Source organism: Miniopterus schreibersii, assembly GCF_964146895.1.
Source record: "Miniopterus schreibersii genome assembly, chromosome: 18".
In the NCBI taxonomy this organism is placed as follows: Eukaryota; Metazoa; Chordata; class Mammalia; order Chiroptera; family Miniopteridae; genus Miniopterus; species Miniopterus schreibersii.
The window spans coordinates 40,178,609-40,189,009 of NC_138121.1; the positions used below are offsets into that span (position 1 = coordinate 40,178,609).

At 50.2% G+C, this 10,401-nt stretch overlaps 1 protein-coding gene across 5 annotated transcripts in view; it reads left to right on the top strand.

Annotated features, from left to right (window-relative positions):
- The window catches only part of DPY19L3 (dpy-19 like C-mannosyltransferase 3), a 29,181-nt gene extending 19,854 nt beyond the window's left edge, over window positions 1-9,327 (top strand). For all 5 annotated transcript variants that reach the window (XM_081118072.1, XM_081118074.1, XM_081118075.1 and 2 more), the window contains 4 exons: window positions 2,443-2,525; window positions 6,269-6,401; window positions 6,605-6,763; window positions 8,017-9,327. In XM_081118072.1, the coding sequence (XP_080974198.1) occupies window positions 2,443-2,525; window positions 6,269-6,401; window positions 6,605-6,763; window positions 8,017-8,178 (537 nt within the window). In that variant the 3' untranslated portion in view covers window positions 8,179-9,327. The remainder of the gene's footprint in view (window positions 1-2,442; window positions 2,526-6,268; window positions 6,402-6,604; window positions 6,764-8,016) is intronic.
- Window positions 9,328-10,401: the final 1,074 nt, after the last annotated feature.

Genomic DNA, 10,401 nt, shown 5'->3' on the forward strand with positions numbered 1-10,401 from the left:
CAGATAGTTCTCTGTACAGGGCAGCCTGGGCATGGCAGCCTCCTGCCTTCTACCCACCAGATGCTCTCTTCACTTGGGACAATCAGAAATTTCTCTAGACATTGCAGAATGTCCCCTGGGGTGGGGCAGAGTCCCTCCCTCACCGAGAACCTGCAACTGAAAAGGTCGTCTCCAGGAAACCCTGTGGCTGTTCCCACAGTGAGACTCAGAGACCTCCAGCCTGGCCTCCCAGTGCTGGGCTGAGGGGAAACCACTGTGGAAAACAGATTAGAGAGCCCTGGCTGGCTAGCTCAGTGGGTTAGAGCATCGTCCCCATATGCCAAGGCTATGGGTTCAATTCCCGGTCCGGGCACATACAAGAATCAACCAATGAATGCATAGATTGGTGGAACTACAGATCTCTCTCTCCCCATCCCTCCCTCCTTCTCTGCACCCCGCCCCTTTCCCCTCTCTCTCTAAAAATCAATAAACACAAAAATCAACAAGTAAAGTCATTTAAAAAAAAATAGAGTAGCTATTTCAGCTTCTCAAAGCTTGTACAATGTAAAATTGCACAGAAAAGAAAGATGTTACGTGCATTAGCAGTTACCCCAAAACAAGCTTGTTTTCCAGCTGTTTAACAGATTTATCTGTAGATAATATGAACTCATATTTCAAGGCCTGATTTGGGTTTTACATACAGTCGTAATGAGGATTTCAAAGCTTGTTCATGATACTAATTTTGATGTATGTCTCTTTAAGATAATCCTGTTTAAAGGGAAAAGCATTTACTAGTGTCCACTCCAGAGTCAAGAGTTTAGTAATATTCTTACCCTCATGTTGATTAATTTATTTCGGTTGCTGAAATTCCATAAAAACTATTGCTGATCATTGAAAAGCAACATTTAGTAAATTCAACACTTATTTTCACATTGGGTGAGGCTTTACCACAAGACTATGTTTCTAGAGTTTAACATTTTCAGAGATAATTACAGCAACTTTCAAATATATAATACTCATTGAACTCACAGCTTTAAAAATGTTTTATAGCAAAAGAATTAGAGCAGCAAACGTCATTAAGAGTTGGTGTCTACTGATTACCAGTTACAGGGTTATGGGCAGTTCAAGTAGCACAGAGGCATCATTTCGATCAGGGTTTTGTGCCACCTCTTCTGAGCCTGGAGCCTGTGGTGCCGACACCCCCAGGAGATGAGGCGCGAACGAGCCGTAGAACTGGCCAAAGATGAGTTGACAGGGTAGGAAAGGGACAGGGCTGCACAGCCGCAGCCAGTCAGGTGCCACCTAGGATCCAGCTAATGGTTCTTAAATTAGATAAAATTATCAAACTTCCCACATCAGTGAAACTTAGACACACTGTCACTGGCCTTCTGTCCCACACAGGAAATGAACCCTGGTGTCCACTTAGGACAGATGTAGACAATGAAGTCTCTTTAGCCAACTATCATTTGATAAAACCATTAACATTTAATTAATTGTTGGATTGGACGGCCATGTTGCATTAGAAGGTGGAGGCCTCCAGGGGTGGTTCTCACACTGTATCCACACAACCTGCAGGAAGGCGGGTCCATCAGAGGCACCAGGGGCTACACACACCAACCACATTGTCTGCAGAGTTCTGTCCCACGTGTTCTCACCAGCACACCTGTAATTACGATAATACACGTCACACATTTGCCCAGGTTTCTAGGACAAGAAAACATAATCACTTTATCACTACACCACGCAGCAAGGGGGCTGGATGGGCCGGGGCAGGCTGAGACCCGTGCTCCTGACGTGCGGCGGGGTCCGGGTGCAGGCTGCCGTTCCTGCGGCCCGAGCCCTAGGCGGCTGTCTTCCCAGGGCAGGCCCGCGTTAAGAGTGGGTGCGTGGTGTTAGTTACATTTTTCTAGTCTGCTGTGAACTTTCTGTGGTTGCTACTCCTCTCATCTCCAAATTAATGTTTTACTAGATTTTTAACAACATACAATGGCATTGTTATCGAGTAAAATAAAAGCTCACTTTTATTTTTTTAAATATATCTTTATTTCAGAGAGAGGAAAGGAGAGGGAGAGAGAGACAGAAAGAAACATCAATGATGAGTCATTGGGAATTAAGCCCGCAGCCGGGGCACGTGCCCTGACCGGGAATCGAACCTCGATCTCCTGGATCCTAGGTCGATGCTCAACCGCTGAGCCACGCCCGGCTGGGCTAAAAGCTCACTTTTAAAAGCCGACAACACCTCTAGTCATAATTAGCTTGGGCTCAGATTGATTTTGGAAACTGCTCAGATGTCGGCTGACTTACCTGCCAGGAGGGGTGAGGCAGCGGTGGCACTGTTCCAGTGTCCTAGCTGCCCCTGTCCAGCCCACACGTGCAGGCAGCCCCAGCGCTTTCACTCTCACCATAGTGACGACTGTGGGTGAGGGGTGGATTTTGTTTTGTTTGTTTTGTTTTTAATTTCAGTTCTGGCCAGGAGTGATGGATGAGCTCTCGGAGTTGAGGGAATTCTATGACCCAGACACAGTGGAGCTGATGCACTGGATTAAGTAAGAGGCTTTTTCCCCTTCACACTGAAAGTGCCCCCAGGGTCGAGGACACCCTCCCGGTTTGTATTCTGCTTTGTGCTGAATCTAATTGTGAAGATGCATCCGTTCTCAGGTTTTACTTTAAAACTCTGCATTTGGAAATAATTCTTTTCATTCAAGACCTGCTATCTGCAACCACAGCCAGTGAAAAGGGGGCACCCCCATGGGGAGGGAGCAGCCATCAGACCTGAGTGTGGGATGCAGCTCTGCCCTTGCCCATGTTCCAGCACATTCGGCTGTATGTGTTCCTATTTCCCCCTTTGCTGATCGTGTCTCCTGCGTGCAAAGGTTAAAAACCTGGGTGTTTTGACGCCTCCTTTAGCAGAGCCAGGTGGTGCTGTCCTAGGTCTGATTTCAGGAAAGAGCACTTACCTCACTCAGCCAGGCCAGGCGTCTCTGCACTTGGTGGTTCCTGCCTCCTTCCTCTGTGTCCTCAGAGTATTTCAGTTTTGGTTCCTGAGTCCTTCTTTGACACTGCAATTCAGGTAGACCTGTAGGTTAGAGTATTTTAAGGTGAGACATTTTAACTGCTGGCTTTGAGAGATTTTCACTAAAAATAGTCTCTTCCCATTGACGAAAGCTGCACACAATATTTTCTCAGTATATCAAGACCAAGAAAGTGAGGTAGATTAAGTTCAGACCTTAAATGCCTATAAATCTGCTTTATATTTAATGAATCCTTTTGTAGTTCTATAAATCTTTGAAGTGTGGGTAAAGCAAATGTTCACACATTATAATGCTCAGTGTACCCATCAGCTCAGCAGTAATTACCTGGTTGGAGCTCAGGGCTTCATAATAAATGGGCATGTTTGTTCACGGTGCCATCTGATCTTCCTGGAGTGACACTTAAGTAATATAATGTAAATCCATTTGGCCTGTGAGTCCCTGTCATTATTTAGTGACATTCCTCACAGAATAAATTATTTGCAGATTGGGTAGCCTGCTTTGAGGCTTGACAGAGAGCCATGGGAACAAACAGCCCTTCCGTCTTGGCCACCTTGGTTCATACACCGGTCAGAGTGCTTTGCTTTCTCTAGTGGAGGAGTGTTGTTGGTGAGGAGCACATGAGCTGCTCTAGACCACAGGCTGTACTGGGGCTACGGGGGAGGATCCTGCCCAGTGTCTGTCCAGCTGTGGTTTTACATGACGGGTAGAGTCCTTTCGCCTGTGCGTGTGAGCTTTCCCACAGAAAACATAAAATGCAGTGACTCTCAGTCTCTGAGGTTTAGAAAATGGGGCGGGGAGTTCCACTTTGCATGTTTGTTTTAACTTTGCATCTAAAATAGCAGTGAGATCTTTCAGACTCGCCCTGGGGCTGGGGTAGAAAACCAAGCTGGACAAAGTGGTCAGACATGACTCTCCTGGGCTTGGAGTCAGTGTGTTCACAGAAGAATTGTTCTGATTCACTCTATAGGCACTGAGGACTTGTATTTTGCTGTGTTGAACAAAACCAAGGACCTTGGTGAAAGCCAGTCAGCAGTCCAAGGGCCGTCACTCTGGGTGTTTAACAGGTGGCATTTCTCAACTCCCTGGCTCTTCCTGCTGAGGCCAAACATTGATGCGTGTCAGGATTGAATGAGCTTTTTTCCATTTTTTCCTCAAGACCTCTAAGCAGTCATGTGACACATCACCTCACTGTGCCTGGTGTGGGCACTGGAACAGTACCCTGTGGGTGTGGGGGTGCCATGCCCCCAGAACATGCGGGCTGGACGTGCTGTGCCCTCGGCCTTCAGCCTCCCGAGGGCCCGCAGGAAGCTCGGAGAGTGTGTGACAGGCCAGTTGCTGGTGTGTGTGAAGTGTCTTCCTGCAGTGGGAGCTGAATGGTTTTGGGATGACGGGCTGGTGTGGCATGTTGGCCTGTCAGGCACATAGTAGGCCCTCAGTAATACCATAGAGAGACAGCGAGGTCAGTCACCTGTCTGCCTCAGCTATAAACTGTGCCCTGCAAACAACTCTGTGTGTCTGTGATAAACCCGGAGCAGTGGTGCTGGGCGTCCTGCAGCTGGATGGCTGTCACCAGCCCTGGCCGACCAGCCAGCATGCAGAGACGTCCGCGCCCCTTGGGGGAAGGCTGCACAGGCCAGGCTGTTCCGACGGCCGCGCTGGTCTCTCCTGTGCCAGACCAGCCCCACACCCATTTCTCCCCACGTTTTACGTCTATTCAGAGGCGCCACCAAGAGCACTTGGGCTGTAGTCCGTGATGTTATTGTACCGTTGGCTGCAGGCGCACGGTCTGTGCCGGCGGAGTAGCTGAGAGGAAGCAGACGGGCTTGGAAAACGGTGTGTTTACTGTCTGCATTTGCTGTTTGCCGTCTAGTGCCTGCAGGCGAGCACCACAGGGCAGGTTCAGCAGGTGCTCATCCAATGAACGGTTTCCGCAGACCTTCACCAAGGACTCTGCTCTCGAGCTCTCACTTGCACCCTCCCGTTCCCCCGACCACATGGCAGTGTCGGACTCCCTGAAAGTTGCTGGCTTGGGGGCGGAGCAAACACAGACTTGTGTTCCCTGTGGGAGTGGGGCTGCCGCCCCGGGCTGCAGGCTCACTGACAGCTCCTCTGGCACACATGGGGTCACTCCCTGCGGGCTCACAGTACTCCTCCCGCTTTCTCCCTCACTTCAGAAGGCCTAGTGGAATTTAAGTGGATGAGAGTGCCATTGCTGGAAAGAAAATCTTGAATTTTTCAAAAGTAAATGATTTGCAGGTGTTACCACTTGAAGTGGAGGGCATTCTGCTGGAAGCCATCCTGGGGCTCCGCGGGGTGGCCCTCATGCTGCAGTCCCAGCATGACGGGGTGAACGGAGCATCCTCTGCCGTGTGCGGGCGCTATGACCTCGGGTAGACCCGCCGTCCCTCCACCTCGCCCAGGAAGGTCTGTGTTGAGGAGAATGCCTGAAAAGGGGGTGCGCTCTTCACAGGGAGACTACTCACCCACCGGGTCACTCCAGCTTCCAGAGAGGGAAGGGAATTGAATCAGCTGCTAAGATTCTTTTTTCCAGGGTGGGGAAGGAAAAAGGCTTTGCCATACCCAGGGACATCTCCTCGCACCCCTGGGGAGGCGGAGCAGCGCACAGCTCGTGGTGTCTGCAAAGTGCACTCGCAGGGTCCACACAGTTTCATAACCAGGACCAGAGTCCAGGATACAGGACCCTTGTTTCCGTATGAGCCATGTTATGCCGTCCCTGTGATAAGTAATCTGAGCTGTTTCAGAATCTTCTTTCCATGTTCTTTTCACGACTTTTTTCCTGAAAAGTAATTTTTAATAATTTCTGTGACCTCTCTTGCTTGTTTTAAACAAAACACTTGGACCTGCCTTGGCTGGCTGCAGTTCCGCTGTGGCAGCCCTGTAGCTACGTTCATGCAGAACAGTGGCAGCATTTTCAGTTCTTTTGGAATCTGGCCTGTGGACCAAGAGCTGGGAGGATGTGGGTTCAGCCCAGGAGACTCGGGTCCTGAACCGGTTCACTCTGAGAGCAGACCTGTCAGAACAGTCAGCTAGAGCTCCCCAACCAAAAACGGATGCAAAACATTTTGTAAAATAGTTTGGGTACAAATCAGAATCTCAAGCAGCCTCTCCTGTGTCTTTTCTGTCCTCAGGCACTTGCTTCCCGAGCAGGGTGGCCCTGAGCTTCGCCCGGCATTGTCCTCGCTGTTGTCTGTGGGAAACCCAGTCATGGGGCTAACCAAGACTCTGAAATCTTTCAGCTCCAACACCCCGGGGACGGCTGTGTTCGCTGGCAGCATGCAGCTGCTAGCCGGAGTTAAGCTGTGCACGGGAAGAACCCTCACCAACCACCCCCACTACGAGGACAGCAGCCTGCGGGCACGGACCAAGGCGGTGAGGCCCACCTTCTGTGGCTTCTGGGGGCCAGCCGTGGGCTTCACTTGCTCATGGGCTGGGGGAGGCATCGGGGAGGAGTGACAGGGTTGTTTAGGGCTGAGACCCCACCCCCGTGGGAGGTGACAACATCACCTGTCCCTAGACTGTACCTGGCAGTCGAGGGGTGCTTTGCCCTACCTCATTTTCATCGCACTCTGAAGGTTTATCAGATCTACGCAAAGAGGCCTCCAGAGGAGGTACACACCCTGCTGCGGGCCCTGGGTGCTGACTATGTTATCCTGGAGGACAGCATCTGCTATGAACGCAGGCACCAGCGGGGCTGTCGGCTACGGGATCTGCTGGACGTGGCCAATGGACACGTAAGCATGTGGTCCCCTAGGGGTGGACTCCAGCTGGCGTCCTGAGTGAAGTCAGCACCCATCTTCGTGGCGCTCCATGTGCAGGGGTCGGGGGCAGAGTGCTAGGGCCCCAAGTTCACAGCCAACAGAGCACCTATCTTTGGCTCGTTGGTCAGGAGGCTCTGCACAAAGTCCATGTTTAAAGTTTTGCTGCTAAAATAATAAAAAAACCCCGCCTTTTGAAAACACTGCTCTGGAGCATCAGTTGGCTCGTCAGGAGTGACTGGGCAGCGGTGCCTCGTCTCCCTGCTCTCCCATGGGTCCCCTGACCACTGGACACAGAGGTGCTTTCTGAGCCCAGCGGGCCCCCTGACCACTGGACACAGAGGTGCTTTCTGAGCCCAGCGGGCCCCCTGACCACTGGACACAGAGGTGCTTTCTGAGCCCAGCAGGTCCCCTGACCACTGGACACAGAGGTGCTTTCTGAGCCCAGCGTACACTTGGGGCAGGAAAAAAAGCCTCAATCCGAGAAGACTTCACTGTACAAAGTTCAAGTGCATGACAAACATTGTCATGAACCGTAGTCACCCTGCTGTCATTGGACCCCAGAACCTACTCACCTTGTCACTACGAGTTTGTCCCCCACACCAACCCAGTGTATGAACCGACTGGACTGTGGTCATCGATTCACTACGTGTGTGTGTATGTGTGTCAGCACATATGTGTGTCAGTGGGTGTGTCAGACCATCAGACCGTGCGTGTGCGCATACGCACGTGTGTGCCAGATTTTCAGAGCATGCGCCTTAAACGTGTACAACTTTGTCAACTCTGCCTCAGTTAAGCTGGGGAAAAAGAACTTGAGACTCAGGTTTACCCAAGCAGAATAACTAACTACCGTGAATTCTGGGAGGCACAGACCCCAGAGGTGCATCTGAGTTTTGCTTTGTGTGTAACATGTTTCTTGAGGCCACCTAATGAGCTGGGGGTGTTCTCGGGTCATGGGGACTCCTCCTGATTGTGTTTTAAGAACAGCGTGGTGGCCCCTCAGAACAAGATGAGCTCAGGTCCAGCTCTGCCGTGAAGGGTGGTCCCTGTGACTGCATGTCCTCGGCCATGGCTCTCACCTCGGGGGGCACCACGTGACCAAGCAGCCACCAGCATTGAAATCATGTCACTTGAGTTCACTAAAGGAACCCAATACCTGTCCCTACTTGTGTTTCTCTCAAACATGATTTTTTTACACCAAATCATACTTGGCTCTGTTTTGGCTTCAGATGATGGATGGCCCAGGAGAGAACTACCCAGATTTGAAGCCTGCGGGGCACCCTCGCTTCTGTGAGGAGATAAAGCGGGACCTACCTCCCTACAGGGCACTCTTCACCCGGGTGTTTCAGAACAAGACATTCCACGTCTACAAGCTGTCCAGGAGCAAGTGACTAGCTCCTGCTCGGTCTCCGTGCACGAAGCTCGATAAGGCTTCGTATGTAATTAGGTCGCTCAAACCTTAACGCTGTGATCTGAGTAAGTTCCGCAGGTGTTTACACAACTGTCCCCATCTTTGGAGTATCTTATAGCAGCTTAATTATTGTTCGTCTTGTCCCTGTCTTTCCCCTGAATGTTCTCTAGCCAACTTCCTAGGAGGGATGTAGGATCCCATGGCAGGGAAACTTACATGTCCATCTGCGGCCTGAGCAGCCACGTGTCCTGTGGGAAATCCACAGCCGGTCCGGGGTTTGAAACACGGAACTTTTAGTTGACCTCAGGCAGTGGTGGTTGAAATGCATCGAGGGGACACATAGTTAACTTATTTAGTTATCTCACTAGTGAAGGCCAATCGGTGGCTTTTTAAAAGCTCTTTATTGTCCTGTTTCACCTCAAAATTTTATAATGTTTTCAAATTACCATGCATTTAATATTTCAAAAAAATCATGTTAGGTCTTTGTAACTAAAACTTTTTGTTGTGCTCTGTCTGAAATGTAAGGTGTAACGTGTCATGTCTGTGTGTATGCGTGCATGTGCATGTGTGGGCGCATGTGTGTGCCTGTGTCAGTGCTGGACACGCAGGAGTTTCAGGTGTCGTGTTGAGTCTATAAGGAGCAGAAGAAGTGTGTGTGTGGCTGTGTGTGCTGGTACTGTCCAGTGTTATTCACCTTAAAACCTGCTGGCACTACTTAACCCATCCTGCAAGAAAGATGACTTTTCTTTATTTCTTACTAGTTTAAATTTACTGGGTTTGCAAAATTTTGTAAGCATTTTGTTTTTAGCCTTTGTATTTTTTACAGCCTAGAATCTTGTAAAGTCTGAATATTTTTCAAATATTGTATCCTAACTAATACAGTATTTTTGGGAAAGAGCATTTTCCTACCAAGTTTGACTTGGTCTCGTCTCCCTGAGCCTGGGAGCGGGAGCATTTCCTCCTTAAGGGAACCAAGTGCCTCTGAGTCCTGCTCACCGTGAACAGAGAAGGGGTCCGTGCACCTACTCAGAAGGTCTTGCTTTTATAATTTCCAGTAATGGGGATGTATAAAAGTTGCTGATAAAAGCATATTGTTCATTTAATTAAATCAAGATGGCTACTGAAGTCAGCATTCTCGCTGTTCTTGCCGATCGGAAACGACCCCATGTGCCCTGTGGCTGCAGTGCAGTAAATCACTGAGGCCTCGGGTACGTGTGTGTCCCAGTCTCAGGACTTTATATGCCAGGCTGCTCCTTACGCAGCAGCTACAGAAATGTTACGCCCTGGCTGATTTGGCTCAGTGGTTAGAGCGTCAGCCCACAGACTGAAGGGTCCCGGGTTCAGTTCCAGCCACAGGCACATACCTGGGTAACAGGCTTGACCCCCAGCCCCGGTCGGGGCGAGTGTGGGAGGCATCCTGTCATTGTGTCTCTCACGTTGATGTCTCTCTCTCCCACTGTCTGAAAAGCATGGAAAAAACGTCCTTGGGTTAGCATTTAAAACAAAACAAAACACACACAAAATGTTAGGAGTTGTGTTGGACTCCAGGGTGCTCAGCTCGTATCAAACCTTGTTTAAGATAGTAGCCGAGTGTATTAGATTATGTGACTGACACTCCTGAGTTATATCTTTCCTGTGTCCCGTCAGAGGGTGGAGACAGTGCGGCCGGGATACTGTGTGATGAACACGGTGAGCAATGACAGCTGAGTGCGCAGCAGCCCTTCAACCAGCGCCTGGCTCAGACGGCAGAGCGCACGTGGGCAAGCCGGGTAGACTGCGGGTTCATTTGTTAAATTCTCTTGCCTTCTCAGATATATGTCAATTTATTTCCAGTGTGCCTTAGTGCATTGGTCCAAGCTCAGATTTGGAGTCTCAGAGCAGGTACTTAAGTTTTAGGTGTGTCCTCAACATGTGGAGGCGCTGGTGCCGTTCTTGCTGACACAGGTGGTGTTCAATCCTGAAGAAAAAAATATTAACTGACAAAAATGCTGCAAGACAGAGTCCCCCCAAACACGCTTACACACACACGCTTCCCGGGGACCTGTCACCAGAGTCCACACACACCCACACCTCCCGGGACCTGTCACCAGAGCCCACACACACCCACACCTCCCGGGACCTGTCACCAGAGCCCACACACACCCACACCTCCCGGGACCTGTCACCAGAGCCCACACACACCCACACCTCCCGGGACCTGTCA